This window comes from Cyprinodon variegatus, unplaced genomic scaffold (genome assembly GCF_000732505.1).
Source record: "Cyprinodon variegatus isolate N-32 unplaced genomic scaffold, C_variegatus-1.0 Scaffold385, whole genome shotgun sequence".
NCBI lineage: Eukaryota > Metazoa > Chordata > Actinopteri > Cyprinodontiformes > Cyprinodontidae > Cyprinodon > Cyprinodon variegatus.
The window spans coordinates 157,023-172,858 of NW_015150838.1; the positions used below are offsets into that span (position 1 = coordinate 157,023).

Below are 15,836 nucleotides of genomic sequence, written 5' to 3' on the forward strand. Positions count from 1 at the left end.
GACACAGGCGAGAGCGTATCGGGAGATGGAGACCAACAAGACTTCCCTCATCCTTGGCCCTATCTCAAAGAATTTTTCGAAATAGTCGAAAAATTGAGCTTTAAAATCAATATAGTGGCATCTGGCTTTTGTTTTAAAGGTTACTTTATACTTTTATACTTTACGACTTTTCCTTGAGCAAAGAGGTCAAGCTGATACTTCAACTTTTACCAGAGTATTTTTAAACTGCAGTATCTATACTTCTACTTAAGTAACAAATGTGTGTAATTTTTACACCACTGGTTTTGATAGATTCCTTTGGTTATTTTTTTTGTTTGTTTTTTAGGCAAAACATTGAGTGCAAGAGCATAAAGGTTATTAGAGGGAACAGTTTTATGCCAAAATAGATTTATAATCCTCTATTGTACATTGGACGACATGCCATTCCTACTTTAATAAGATATAATGAGGCATATCTCTGTCCAGATTTTGTGAGGACTATGGTGGTACAGACTTGAAACAAATAAGTCTTTAGAGACTGAATAATAAAATAGTATTAAGTGATTGAAAAACAAATAGTTTCAGGTAGTGAAGGGTGGATCTCCTTTCAGTTGATCTTCTTCATAATTAATAGCAAATAGCTGCTGCAGACTCACCCTGCAGGTATGAAAATACTATTCCAACAAGTCTGTCAGATAGACAGTTTAGCTGTGTGTGGCTCTGGCTGTGGGCTGCTCATATTTGCGTCATGCTGCTCTGCCTGCAGCTTATGGATTTAGCATGCCCTCACTAATCTGGTCATGGTTTTTTTCTGCATCAAAGGGGCGCTTTGTTGGCAGACTTGGGAAAACCGTCTTTCATCACAGCAATGATTAAAACACAAAAATGATACCGTGTGTCGTCAAATTAAGGTCCCTCCCTGCTTTCAAGCACCTTAAAGGTGTGGCTTTGAGGATCATCATGCCAACAATTCTCTGCAGAGCAGGCTGGATGGCAATGAGGATCATTTAGAACAAAAAAAAAAACAGAACTATACTACACAAACAGGATTTAAAACCACATCGGTGACAGCTTAACAGCTAGTAGAGTGAGTACGGTGCAGTGAAGTTACACATATATCCACTTTTTTGACATGAACATATCCGAGCCTGTTTAACTAAGCTAACAGGTCTGGGGGGGGAAAAATGCTACACGTTCAAACAAAACAAGGAACTAGCTATTAAACACGCGCGGAGTTGAAAATCCCGAACTCCATTGCGTTCCGGACAAATAAGTCGATAAAAACATACCTGCTTGTTTTAGCTTAAGTTTCACGGTGCCTCGTTGTATTTAAGAAGCCTCGACAGACACACAGGAGTCGACAAACGACTAACTTTTTCTCACTGACACGAAAACAGTCATGAGAACTTTTTTCCACAACTGAACTGCCCACTTCCGCCTTCGGCCCGCGAAACGCCAGATGGGAAATGTAGTTCGTAACTCTGCCTGTTTCATCCGATTGGAGTCTCTTAAAAACTACATGCCCCTTTGCGTCAAACGTATCAATAAAATATGGGATATGTAGTTTCTTTTTAGTGGAAGTGATCTTTACGCAACGACCGAGGAGGTAATGTAAAGTAGTTACTTTGCGTTTAACCAAATCTCATCCAAAAGATTTTCAAAGCGGAGGAGGAAACGGTATCCAAGCAACCAGTATTCGTTTGATGAGAAATAGTAGTAGTAAGTTGTTATGTGGATATAGCGCCCCCCGGTGGAGTTATTGATTCAAATCTTCATTTTATGACTTACATAAAGGTTTTCTAAAAAAATAAAAAATAAAAAATAATTAAAAATGCTATTAAAAATTGATCACTGTTAAATTTTTACCTATTTTTCTTCTCATGATTTCTATTTTTGTTGTTAAAAAATAAAAAAATGAACAAAATTCCCCAGTGAAATAAATTCCAACTGTTTTACAGTTAATCAGCAATCTTCTGCAACCAATGTAGATGGAATGTGGGTCAATATTTTAATACTGCATCTAAAAAAAAAGCAACAAAAAAAGATGTTGCTTTTATCGTTAAAAATATAAGGTTTCTGTTTACCCTGCATTGGGTATATCCAATTTATTTAAACAAAACAGTTAAGGCTGATTAAAGAAAACTTTCTTAAAAATGTTCAGATTTTTAGGGAATCAAAAATTGGACAATATTAAAAATAAAGCACACACACACACACACGCAAGGTGTTAGGCAGAACATCTAAAGGAATCAAGAGATTGATAGAAAGTAGACTATTTCTAATATTGTTAGTATTACTGCATAGTTTCATCATACTTCCTGAAACTTGGGGTGCAAACATTAAACTTTTTCTTTTTGAGGTTTGGTACTGATCTCATCATCTTCTAATGACTTGTTTGCTGAGATAAAAAAAAAAGGGGAGGCGTAAAATATGATGCTGAAGGAATAAAATACAGATTTTATTTCACAACAACAGAAAATGAGAAACAGAGTTAACTACAGTAAAAATATTTTAACTAGTGGCAGTGGTTGGATCAAACTTACATAGAAAGCAATGTTGAATAAAAAGAATTAAGTTAAAAATTCTTAAAATTAGTGAGATCAAAGGAAGCTTGAGATTCAAAAACATGCATAACATCAACGTTAAAACACCTTTTGTGAAAATAATTAGTTAAATGTATTATTAACAATTAGAAAAGGAAAAGTAAGAAATCAATGGAAATAATAAATATTACTACTTATAATCCTATTATTATTGATCCTCCATACTACCGGGGTACATTTATCATCATAAGAACATAATAAATTAAATATATTCCCAAAATACTTTTAGAAACACCTGTTACAGAAAAGTCTGCAAAAAAGTTGAATATAATAAAAAATATATATGAAACTCCATTTATGCAAGTAAGTTTCCCGGTTTCTTTTTGATCTGTATGAACTTCATACTTGACTTTAAGAAACTGTAACCAAGGCGTAACAGTAACAATGAACTGTCTGAGTTTGGAAGCGCTTTTGTTAAACATTCAGGAAATACGATAAAAGTTTACTTTTAATACTTTTAGAATTAAAAATATTTGTTCTGATCTTTGATGAGTTGAGCTTGGGTGTCCAACATGCCTGAATACACATGGGTTTTTACTTCGTTTCGTCTGTAGATCTAAGCTAATATTTCGGAGCTTAATACAATTTCCATGGCAGTGTGGACATGTTAGGAGGAAATACTTTGGGTTTAGACATATGTAGATATGATAGTAGCTGTAATGTTTGTCATCATTTTTTTTTTCCTTTTTTGTCCAGCGTTTTATTGTTATTACACTGTCACAAGTGCAGACCAACGAAATGAACACTGCATTTAACCCATCCCCTTGGGGAGCAGTGGGCTGCCATCGTGGGGTGCCAGAGGAGCAGTCTGGGGTTAAGCGTATTTTGCTCAGGGATCCAGAGTGGCAGTCTGTGGGAGTGGTACTTGAATTTAGAACCTCTAGATTCCAAGCGCAATGCCCTAACCACCAGGCTACCACTCCCCTCAAATGACGTGAGCTAATATCCGCCACCTGCCAGGTCTAGCAGGGACCCGGCCGCTTCTTGGGCCTCCACGTCCAGCTGCAGGATCTCCACAGTCTCCAGGTCCAGCTCAGATTCTTCTGGCAGCACCAGGTACTGGCACTGGTCGGACTCGTAGTAATGCAGCTCGATGTACCCGCTGTCAGACAGCGGGTCCTTTTCTTCGCTGACCTCGTTCGGCTGGTATTCAGTAGAATCCATGGTAACCAGCTCCTCGTGATCCGGGGTCAAAGGGCACAACATGTCTTCGGAGAAAACCGTGTGGATTTGGGGAGAGGAACTGGAGAGCAGCAGGGAGTGAGAAAGAGTGTCTGCGTAGGATAAAGAAGAAAATAATTCACAACTGAGAAAATAATATTTTTAACTTTCGCATGAGACCAGCAGATTGGAGCAGCAGTCATCAGATACCGGGGCAAACACTTGGGGTCCTTAAGAGCAAAGATTTAGGCATAACATGAGCTGAGTGTGTTACTAAGGTGAAATAAGACGGTTACCGTAGAAACGGAAAACAAACACAAGAACAATGCTGCTTGCTGAAAAAGCTGCAGACTAGACAAAAGCTGCAAGTGGTAAAAATGCCATAGATAGTCGCTTCTCCTCTGACAAAAAGCTGCACGCTCTAAGAAACCCAGAGAAAATGGAGGGTTCAAAAACCTGACGCAGGATTCCATACTGACCTGAGATTTCCACTGTGTCACACACTGCAGGTACCTCATGGCTGGATCCATCTAACCTGCAAACCACACAGCAGGATTAAGACATTGAATCCAAAACAAGAGGTTTTCTGGGAAGTTTCTCAGCAAGTTATCAAATAGTTATAGAAAAATGTGAAAAAAGCAATTGATGATGTTGTTAAAAAATATCAATAAGCATGTTTTAAAAATATGAGAGCTAGTTTATTAGATGTATGCATTTAGAAATCAAAATCAAAACAGGTTTGACTTTTTATTTTCATTCAGATGCCAAACCTCAAAATAACACCAGAGCTCTGTGAGCATGCATGGACAGGCAGGCAAAGATGGATGGATACAGAGGAAGGCAGAGTAAAAACTGTGCTCAAGTCAGAGCGGCACTGCTTGATCATATTTTTACTCAAGTAAAAGTAAAAAGCATGATGCAGAAAATTTTATCCTTAAAGTACATTTTTCTAAAAAAGTTAGTTAAATAAATGTAACTGAGTAAACGTAACTAGTTACTACCCACCTCTGGGTGGATGGACACAATAAAGCAGAAGTTTCTATCTGGTTCTGGCTATAAGATCTGCCAGGGCTCTAACAATATATCCCTCCTGAAACCATGGAAAATGTAGATAATCTGATGAAATGAGGGTCTGAGGTCTGCCAGGAAAATAAGAGCCTAACTTTTTGGCTGAGCTCCTCCTTAACCATATCAGATCAGATCAGATCAGCACTACTGCAAACCGTCTCCTCAGACTCATCTGCCTAGAGGACTAGTTCATGGTGAAGGTTCGGTTTACTCATTCTAACACACAGTAAATAAGAGCCCCGTTTTTACACCTGTTTCAACTTTGAATAAATATATAACAAATGAATAATTGTAATGTTTTAGCATTCGCTGGTCTGAAACTGGCCCAGTCTCTGATTGTACTCACAGTGTGGGCTTGTTGATCAGGTTGCTGTTGTTGCTGTGATAACTGTGGGTCTTCCTTAGAGCCTCCAGTAGTGCCGGCCGATACTGTGGACACACACACCACAGCGACCCCTTCCCTGTAGACTGCAAAGGACACAAAAATCTACTTTTTTACTTTAGAAAATCCCAGATTATGTCAAATATAGACAATAAAACAGGGATTATATTATATATTTTCTTCCTATAAGAGAGAAGAGTGGATGAGTAGCTGCTGAAAGCAACGATATTTGGATTAAGTTGCTATTAATCATACAACTTTTCTTAGAAATGGTGCAAATACCTGGCTCTTGTCTCTCTGAATGCGACGGAAGCTTTTGCTAAGCGACAGGTTGTGTCTAACTGAGTTCCTCCAACCACCAGTGGCCGTCCTGTAGTAGGGAAAATTGCTCACAATCCATTCATAGATGTCCTTTACTGGGAGCCTCTTCTGAGGAGAATCTTCTATCGCCATGAAAATGAGGGAATTGAAGGAGTACGGCGGCTTGGAGGAGGCAGCGGGCATGCAGGGCTGCTGCTTGGGCAGTGGCGTCATTTTGGCAAGAAGCTGCAGAGGGAGCAGATCACCTCTCTGGTGCAGCCAGCTTAAGCAAGTCAGGTCATCCTGGTCAGATGTGTTCACCTGTCCTGGGCTTTGAGTGCTTTGTATTTCGAAGCAACGAGAGGCAGCAAAGTCTGAAGCAGGTGAGGACGACTGAGCTGACTCTGCTGTTGCTGAAGAGAGGGAAGCAGGGGACGGCGGGAACGAGATCGGTGAAGGTGGGAGAGAAACATTTGATGAGATGAGCTGTGGTGAGGAGGTCAGGTTCAGAGAAGTGGGAGATGATGAGAAAGGCTGCGATAAGTGTGAGCTGCTCTCCATCTCTCTTAGGGCAAAGATCCAGACTCATTCAGCTGTCTGGCTGCAAGATACAATTGAAACCAACTCAGTTACAACATTAACAATTAACAGCAAAACGAAAAGACTCTTAGTAGGGGCTCTATGGTAATGCAATAAGTCTTATGCAAAACGGAGAAAATATGGTAGATTTTGGAAATATGTGATAACTGCTATCCTTTAAGTTGTATTTTAACATTTACTCTTGTTACAATTACACACTAAAGCTTCAGTACATTTTATAGCGGTTTTATATGACAGTCCAAGACAAACGAGTGGATAACTCCTTGGTGTGCGCATTACAGCCCCTGTTATTCTAATAAAATCCAATGCAATCAATTTCCTCCAGAAATCTCCTAATTTGTAAATAAAACTCACTAGTAATCTAGTCTCAGTGTACGTAGGTACAGCAGCCACAGGTGTTTTGTTTGAGGACATTAAAAAACATACAGCATCATCCATAAATTCAGAGTTTGGCACAAATGTAAACAAACCTACATGTCTGCCTAAACTGACAGCCTGGGCTGCATGAGGATCATCTCTGGAGGAGCTGCAGACCACTACAGCTCAGGTGGGTGAATATGATAACAGGGCATAAAGTCTACAGGTCTGGCTTAACTGGAAACGTAGCAAGAAGAAACATGTTGTTGGAAGAAACCCACATGAATGCAGTTTCCTACAAGCCATCCTGAACAGCTGGAAGAAGATGTACAGGATGAGAGAAGATGGTGGAAAGGAAAAGCCTGAACACACCATCTCCACCATGAGACTTGGTGATGGCACTATTATGCCTTGGGAGTGGTTTTGCTTTGAAAGCTGGGAAAGCTGGTCAGCATGGGTGTTATAGACAGGGAAAACATACACTGTAAAAAATTAAATATGTACAGGTCATTTCAATCCGTGAAATAAGTGTATTTGCCCTTGATTTGAGCAGGTTAGACAATTTGCTAAACTGATAAAATCATCTATGTTTGGAGAAAGAAAAAATATCCATTAACTTATTTTAAGTGCATAATTGTCCAATTTAAAAAAAGAAAAACTATACTTTCCTGCAGCCTTTGCTAACAAATAGATGCATATATTTAAACATCTATGTTGTGTAAATAAAATGTATAGCGGACAAAATTCTTTCAGGTTTGAGTTCTGGGGCGAACATATTTTACCTTGTCATTACCTACTTTTATCAATAATCATTCTGCAAAAAAAAAAAAAGATATTCAAATCTACTAATTTCCTTATTTAATGCATTTTTATATTATTATTTAAGTAGTTATTTATCTATGATTTCACTGAAGATTTCTAAATGACTTACAGAGGCACATAAGTTTATATTTACTGTACCCTAAATAATTCAAAATTTAGTTCTGAAAAGAGCAGGAATTCTGTATCTATCATCTTTAATGTTTGTATATTGATGTGCATAATTAACAACAGGGTTTCAGTTGTCAAGCAGTTGTTAATATATAAAAAATTTAAATGTTTAATAAGTTTGAACATTCCACTTCAGAGTATTACTGCTGCCACCTTCTGTATTAGAGGGAAAATATGGTAGGGGTGGCCAATGATTGGGTAAGGGTGGTCATGGCCACCCCTGGCCCCCCCTCTAGATCCACCCCTGCATAACTTGTTTGTCCTTTGGACCAATTTACTAGTTTGCCTTTATAATTGACTTCACTTATTCAGTAGCAGTTAGCTTTAAGCTTCAGTCGTACACGTTTGCATGTGTAATATTTTTTTTTTGCCCCCATGGAAAAAAAAAAAAAAAAAAAAAAAAAAAAAAAATACAATTTAACTTTAAAAAACTGCTCTGACATCAAAGGTTGGATCAGTTACATGTTTACCAGCCGTTCCCCTCTGATGAGCATCTTCTCTTTGTTCAAAGTCCAGACTCACATTTCCATCAACCTATTATAATGAACAGGTGCAGCTATTAGACGGTGGATCCAGAACAAAAATATAATATTTAGCTTCACCCTGGCTGTTAGAAGCTGCATTTATAAAGCTCTATAACTTTGCATGAAACCACATGGTTCTGCAAAGAGTTGCAGAAAGCAAATGGTGGAGCAATATAAAGTTTCAATGAGCTATTCAAGAAAGCCGCCTTTCTCCTCGCAGGTAACCCTCTCGCTGCTGCAAGTTTTCGCTCCTTAAACATGTAAAGATGAGCCAGTTACTCACCAGATGTTCCAAAAAGAGGACGGCTCTCCCTCACAGTCCCACTCAGCTCGGAAAGAAGGGAAAGGTCAAACCTGAGGGGGTTTAAAGCTCAAGAGTCGCAGTCGGACACCTCTCCCTCCGAGCGCTGTTGATATCTGCGGTTACCAAGGAAACCGCGAGGACGCTCTGCGTGCTGCGCGCTCCCGAGGCGATCACGCGCGTCAAACTTTAAATATGGCTGAACACGCAAAAAGGATCATGATATTACAATTCAAAAGGTTTCTTTTTAAATGTTTGATGTAAACTGAAGGGATTTCTTTACACTTGTTAAATAACAGCTCGATTTTAATGATATAGTAAAAGATTGAAAATAGTTCAAACCCTTTTAGGTATATTTGGCCTGTTAAAAGCTGGTCAAACAACGAGCACAAATTGTTATTTTCATATTATCAAAATAATATGAAAAATATATATTTTTAACAGATCTATTGCATCTAGATTGATTGTTTGTGGTTATTTACATTAAACAGATCAAGCAGTGTTTGTCCCTCTAATTAAATAGAAGATTAATTGATCACTTGACTAGAAACAAATTTGTCTTCCTTCCATAATTCACAGAACTTGTCCTGAAAAGAGCATGCATTGCGTTTTCCACTCCAGTTATAGTAAACCAACGTAAATAATCTATTACTGTATTTGTTATGTTAGTTCAAGGTTATGACAAATGTCAAATAAAAAGAAAAAATTTAATAACAGCTTTCACCAGAAGCTATATGGCATACCTTTGTCATTTAATTGGTGGAATGAAAGTCTCTTGTCACCTTATATGACACAAGCTACAAAACTTTTACACTATATGTGATGACTGACAGTTACTAACAGGAAGATGCAAAATAGTTTTCTTAAATAAAATGTTGAAATTGTGATGAATAGAAAATACATAAAACTGAACATTATTGTCTTGATATATTGCCATATCTATATAATGTATGTCTGTGCCAACAAAACACTGCTTCTCAAAATTAAGTCATTTGCAGCATTTTTAACACTTAAGATGATTTGCTCAATTTCAATGGATTAATCATAAATAGAAATCATAAGGGTGAACATTTTTAGTTACCTTTAAACAAGGAACTATGTAAGTTCCTATCTCAAATTATTTAAATCTGCAACACGAGATAAGCTTAACCAACATCTTGTGAAGATTAGACTCAGAAAAGAAATCAGAGATCCATAATTATTTCTTGACTAAAGGATTGCATTATGCAGATTTATTCTCTATCAATGTCTGACAGAGTATAATATCGTTTTAAATTTCAAACAGGTTATATTACCCTACAGCAAGACTACTTCTGAAAATGTATTTCTGATAAATGTGACAGTCCAGTAGCTCTGATTATTTTCCTCTCCAAATTCGTGCCGATTCTTCATGAACAGGGGGAAATATATAATAAACTCATGGTATCCATGGATGGTCTCACGCTCAAACTAAGTGAATCAAGAGAATCAATGCAAAGTGCCCAATGACACTCCTAGACTACCAAACACACCTGCCACAGTTAGATCCTGTTACTTTCATTGCAGAGATGGCAAAAGTACTCACTTTCCGTACTTGAGTAAAAGTACAGATACTTGTGTTAAAAAATACTCTGGTAAAAGTGGAATACTGATTAAACTTCTTTACTCAAGTAAAAGTAACAAAGTACAGGCTTGTAAATTTACTTAAAGTATAAAAATAAAAGTAGAAACCACTTTTTTCATGCCGTTGCCTACATTTTAAATGGATGTCTGCCAATAGGACTAGATCTCCGTTGTGTTCATTTTCAATCATCTCGTCGTCCATACTACTATGTAACGCCACCGCCACCAAGCTGCAATGATTTGCCGCGAATGAATACCACCGAATCTGTCGATTCATCTTGTAGTGGTGCGTCAAATGCAACGTAGATTCCCATCCAATTAGATTGAATTTGGTATTGATGACATGAAAAATAATAAAGGTAACTCCATTGAAATGATTCAAAACTAAAGTAACGAGCCAATTTTTTAAAATGTAAGGAGTAGAAAGCACAGATATTTGCGTAAAAATGTAAGGAGTAGAAGTAAAAAGTCGCCATAAAAATAAGTAGTGAAGTAAAAATATCAGAAAAATCTACTTGAGTACAGTAACGAAGTATTTGTACTTTGTTACTTCCCATCACCTTCTAATGAAGGACCTGCCAATCCTAACCCTACACAAAAAGAAAAGTTTGATTCTCGTTTTAAGTGTTTTGTTGTTAATTTAAAACAATTATTTGTTTGCATGAATAGTTTGAGTGTTTCAGGTTTTAGCATTAGAAAAGAAAGGATGTCCAGTATGGAAGACCAAGAGGGTCACTAGCTGTGTTTCCATTAACTATCAAATAACAAAAAAGAAAACTACAAAGAAAAAAAGTGAAATGATCTGTTGCGGAACTTAACTGCCTTGTGAAAAGGTCTAGATGACCGGCGGTATGATGGCGTCCACTAGAGCCACGGCTGAGATATGAAAATATCTTGTGCTTCCATCATGCTGTATTCACGCGTCATTGTATTTTTTATATAATTGAAATACTACAAATGCAAAATTTAGCAGAATATCAACATAGTTTTGCACACTTTTATAATGAAGCGCAGCTATTGAAAATGAAAAAGAAAGAAAAAACATTTTAAATGATTATACAACTTAAAATCCAATCAAAAAAACCTTTCTAATCGCAGGAATTGCAAAAATTAATATTCAGTAATCCATTATTAAAGGCACACCGTTTTGGCCACTAGAGGCGTTAGACCTGTAATTGCCCGTATTTTGCTTCTACTAAACATGTCATGGCCCCTTGTTTTCTGAACCACATTTGGAACACAAAGGAATTTGAAAAAAACATTTTCAAATCCTAGTTCAAAAGACAAAAAAAAAACACATTTAAAAAGGTAATTCATTTCATTTAAAAAATAAGGCCCTATGTCATGGAGGGGGAATGGATTATTTCATATATAGGTTTCCCCTCTCATTACTCTGGCAAATAAGGAGCAACTGCTACAAAATCACAGAATTTGTTGTTGACGAAGAGATGAATAGACACATATCCATTCTCTCCTCTCCTCTCCTTCATCCATAACTCTGGGAAATAAAGAGCAACTGTTTCCAAATTCTCAAAAAAATGCTATATGTGATACAATCTAACCAATGAGAGAGCTGACAGCTGCGAAAATGATTTAAAAATACAAAGTAAAAAATAAAAGAATTATCTTTTACTTGTGATTTGGAAAAGTATTTATAATTCAATTTATGAATTGTTTTTAAGCTCCACTCAGTAATATGATTTAAAAAGACATGTTGAAATTGAAGCATTAAATTCTGGATTAATTAATAATTAATAAAACTTACAATTCCTGTAATAATTTAAAACACAACATACAACTAGAAAGAGCTTTAAAAACTGGATTTCTAGTCATATGATTTAAAGTGACTCTCTTGGTCTTTCATAATCCATTTGCATTTTACTTGAAGACATCAGGATTAATTAATTCATTACATCTTAGAGGAATAATGTTAGTAAATTTATCACAAAGAGAGAAAAAAACGAAGGTAAATACACAAAGCTAAGTATGTTTATTGTTTTCTACAAAATTCAAAACGTTCTTATGCTTCATTCAAATGTAGATAAATAAAATCCAAAGCTGCAACATTACCACACCAGAAAAACTTGTCTTGAATCATGAGCGTAATGATGTTGGTGTACTGTTTGCTTTAAACACTGAACAGCATGTCCAGAGACACGATATAAAAGCTAGTTTGGACACAGGATCAAAACTGATTAGAAAACTTGTCACTGGGAGCCCTTATGTTTACAGTTAGTTGTTGAAATCTCAAGCTTTTGTCAGCGTTACTTCACAATCACACACAACAGAGAGCGAGACTTTGTTTTACGCCGTCTGATTAATCAGATGAAGCTGAAAAAACTTCACACACTCTGCAGCTTAACAGCATCCACAGATGTCTTATATTTGTTACCAAAACAGTAAAAGGGCGAGTTTACAAACAGTTAACCACCACAGGCCTGGATCCAGTCCTGTTGGACTCCAGTTATTTTCTAATCGAACCTCACAGTCACCTCACTAAGTGGGAGGTTAACCAGTAGATAATGATTGGCTGAAAGACTGCGGTTGCCACAGTGATATAAAGTCGGAGTTGGGGCTTGTTATTCGATCCCATTCCCATCGAGTCCGAGGAGATGGAGGGAAGGATCTTCATTTTCAGGGATCGTACCTGCAAAGGAAGCAATAATGTCAACCTGAGAAATGTGAAGCTGAAATCCAGGAGTAGCGGTTATAAATATATTCGCCTTCGATTTTAAACATATAAAATGTAAAAAATTTGTTTTAACCCCTCAGGTGAGCCGGTTCTCTCAAATGTAGCTCATTTTAAGGCTGATTCCATAAATATTTGGATGCTTTATTCGCCCAACTCTGCGCCTTAGATTATTCTTATTTCTTATTTCAGCCGTTGCATATATTAGCTGGGACATATGAATCAAGATGCTATGAATGAAAAAAATTGATTGACAGATGACCGTTGATATGTGATTGGCTTAATTTAGGTGTACAATCTGAAGTATAACTAACTGGCCTGCATAAGATAACGACAAAAATAACAGATTTTAAGACAGGATTTTTTTTAAATTAGAAATTTTCTAACTTTAGGGAGAATATTGTCTAATAAAGAGTACATTTATATACATGTTTAAGCCAGAAGGATTTGACATTTAAATGACTTCAATACAACTTTAAAAAATAATAATTTATTGACTTTAATGATTTTTAATGACCCGTGGAAACCCTGTATAAGCACAGTATCAACAAAACAAAAATAGAAATTCCTTAAAGACTTTTATTCAGATCTGTTAGATGTTTAGAAGCTATTTTTCCATAAAGCGCAGAGAGCATTTCCAAAGCAGTACTGCAAAGTTGAACTCTCTCTAACAGTGCATTAAACAGTTTAGCTTGACCTTAACTACAAGTTAAGGTCAAGCTAAATGTCAAGCTAAAGCTAAATGTTGACAGTCTAAGCCCACATCCATTACAGGAGAATTATTTGTTTATTAAGGCAGAAAATCTAAAAACTTAAACTGGCTGAAAGTAGAGAGCAACCTAAAGGGCAGCGCATCAGCTCTTATTGCAATGTTTGAATATTACACTTTTTTTCCTTCAAACACACAGAACATCTGAATACAGACATGATCAAGAAATCTAATTAAAAATACAGCGACAAATAAGCATTTATAATATAATTTACGGCCAAACTTTTTTCTTATACATTCTTAACAACTTTATACTTTACTTGGTTTCATAACAACATTTAAGAGCTGCTATAAGCTGAAAAATGTTACTTTTTAACCTACCAAGCAAAAGTTAATAGCTAATATTTACCCTAAAGGACAAACTTTAATTCTTTGCTAGGCACGTACCATTCCTGTTACACAGGTCTGTGTAAACCTGTTTTTACATTTCACTTTACTACATTTTATTTAGGATCCTTTTTTCATTAGAAATTCTAATAAAAATGTACAGTACAAAGAAAAATGCCTTCAAAACTATGCATGCCTATGTTTTAGGTGATGATATAACCTAATTAATCCAAGACCTTCCATAATTACTGGGCTAAAATGCAAACTTGCTGTTCCTTTCTTTTGTTTCCAACAGATTAGTTCAAAGGGATTTACATGAGTTATGGCGGCACATGAATGGAGCCTTGTGGGATTCAATGTAGGGCTGCAACTAAAGATTATTTTGCAAATCGATTAATCAGTCAATTACTTTTTTGATTAATTGATTATTAATCAGCTAGCCAAAGCTTCATTATAAAGTACTTTTTAAAACATTAAACCAGGTGGAACTAAAACTTTCCCGTTCGAGGAGTTCTGGATAGAGCATATTGACAGAAGAAAAATATTTTTTATATCCTAAATGCAAAAGGTTTTAATTTTTTTTCCTTTTACAGTTTTCGTAGAATTACTACTCTGAAATGGTTCCTTTGACAGATAAAAGCATTTCTTTAAGAGTCTATAGTCCAGTTTATGATTAATCAATTACTAAAATTGAATAATCATGATTAATCCAATTAATTGTTTCAGCCCTAATTCCATGCGTTACATATTTGCTCATATTTTTACAGGATAGAAAATTACAACGTACAAACAGTTTCAGAATTTCTAATGGGTTTTCCTTTACTAAAAAACAATGAGTCACTTGCTCTCTGTCAACAATAGCTTTGCTGTACATTTAATCACGTTAAAATGCCTTATATCTGATCAATGCAAAACATCAGCAAAATAATGCTAATAAATGGTCGACTGTAGACGGCAAAATGAGGTGATGGTGACTCAGTTAAAATTCTGATGAGCTAAAATAGCATTAATTAGTAAATTAAAATGAGTTTGTAGAACAAGTACTTTTGGGGCTCTGATTGGAAAATTTGAAATTTCAATTTAAAGACCAAAAGACCAAAAAAAGCGTATTAGTAAGAACATAAAAGTAACATCTTAATAGTAAACTGATATTGTATTTAGACTGAAAAACTGACCTCAATTATTATTTTTCTTAACACCTTCATAAAATCAATATTTCATTTAGTTTATATGATAAAGCCTGTAATGATACTTACAATGAAGAACATCAGAGCACAAGAGGACCACACTAGGGCAACATAATACCCATCACTGCCGAACAATAAGCCACACAACACTGTGAAGATCATTCTAGGAAAAATATAAACAAAATATAAATATAAACACATGGTGGGTCTATTCCACATAACATTTAACAAAAAACAAAATAAAAAGAGAAAGCTGTCAAACTATAAAACAGGGGACAAGAGGTGGATTAAATTGTCTTTTTTTTTAAAAGTTTGTCCATCATAAATTGTATTTACCCGACATATTTGTATCCGCTGTATGCGATGAGATCAAAGGTAGAGAGGTCGCTGTGTACGGTGAGTAAATACAAACTCAGCAGCATGATCAGGACCTCGATGATGATCCACACGAGGGCAGTGCTGGCACACAGTCCAAGAACCTCTGGACTGAACCTGAACACAGAGTCAAAACATTTAATGTGCTTTTCTGACCAGAGACCAAGATGAAATAACCCCGCCCCAGCAGAAAAATAGGAAACCCTCACCTCTTTTGAATACCAAGGGCCATTCCAGCCAGTAAAATGTATGTAATGAAAGCCATGCCTGTGAGACAAAGAAATAAACCCTAAATAAACAGAACACAATGCTAAATACTTTACGGTTACAGTTAACTTACTAGGTATGTAAAGATCAGGCGCATTTACATCTTGCCTTGGGGTGAGCGGAGTGTCCCGATGGTAACGGACCTCCCAATCCTGAAAAACGGCACGAGAATGAAGGAAATCAGCTTTGTTAAACGGGACAATAGAAAGAACGACTGAATGAAAGATCATTTAACCTGATGAGACAATTCAGTAAATATTTGTAAGCAATTTGAAACAAAACTACAATTCCTGTTATATTACGAGGAGGAGAAAATTATTTTTTATTATTTTCCACAGCAAAGAAGGAAAAGTTT

General features: G+C 36.2%; 3 protein-coding genes across 3 annotated transcripts in view; all 3 read right to left on the reverse strand.

Moving 5' to 3' along the window:
* Positions 1-1,416, reverse strand: part of LOC107092558 (atlastin-3-like) — a 14,368-nt gene extending 12,952 nt beyond the window's left edge. The window contains exon 1 of the mRNA XM_015387099.1: positions 1,269-1,416. The gene's annotated coding sequence lies outside the window, so the exon portion shown is untranslated. The remainder of the gene's footprint in view (positions 1-1,268) is intronic.
* A 1,169-nt stretch (positions 1,417-2,585) lies between these two features.
* LOC107092550 (forkhead box protein N2-like) lies at positions 2,586-8,386 on the reverse strand. The gene is made up of 5 exons (XM_015387082.1): positions 8,248-8,386; positions 5,476-6,094; positions 5,158-5,279; positions 4,223-4,278; positions 2,586-3,856 (listed from the first exon to the last, which is right to left on the reverse strand). Exons 2-5 carry the CDS (start codon positions 6,052-6,054, stop codon positions 3,522-3,524), a joined length of 1,092 nt encoding a protein of 363 aa, XP_015242568.1. The 5' UTR covers positions 6,055-6,094; positions 8,248-8,386; the 3' UTR covers positions 2,586-3,521.
* A 3,723-nt stretch (positions 8,387-12,109) lies between these two features.
* The window catches only part of yif1a (Yip1 interacting factor homolog A (S. cerevisiae)), a 13,367-nt gene continuing 9,640 nt past the window's right edge, over positions 12,110-15,836 (reverse strand). The window contains exons 5-9 of the mRNA XM_015387074.1: positions 15,555-15,633; positions 15,424-15,481; positions 15,176-15,331; positions 14,909-15,002; positions 12,110-12,514 (exon numbers count right to left, since the gene is read on the reverse strand). Of these exons, the coding sequence (XP_015242560.1) occupies positions 12,356-12,514; positions 14,909-15,002; positions 15,176-15,331; positions 15,424-15,481; positions 15,555-15,633 (546 nt within the window). The 3' untranslated portion in view covers positions 12,110-12,355. The remainder of the gene's footprint in view (positions 12,515-14,908; positions 15,003-15,175; positions 15,332-15,423; positions 15,482-15,554; positions 15,634-15,836) is intronic.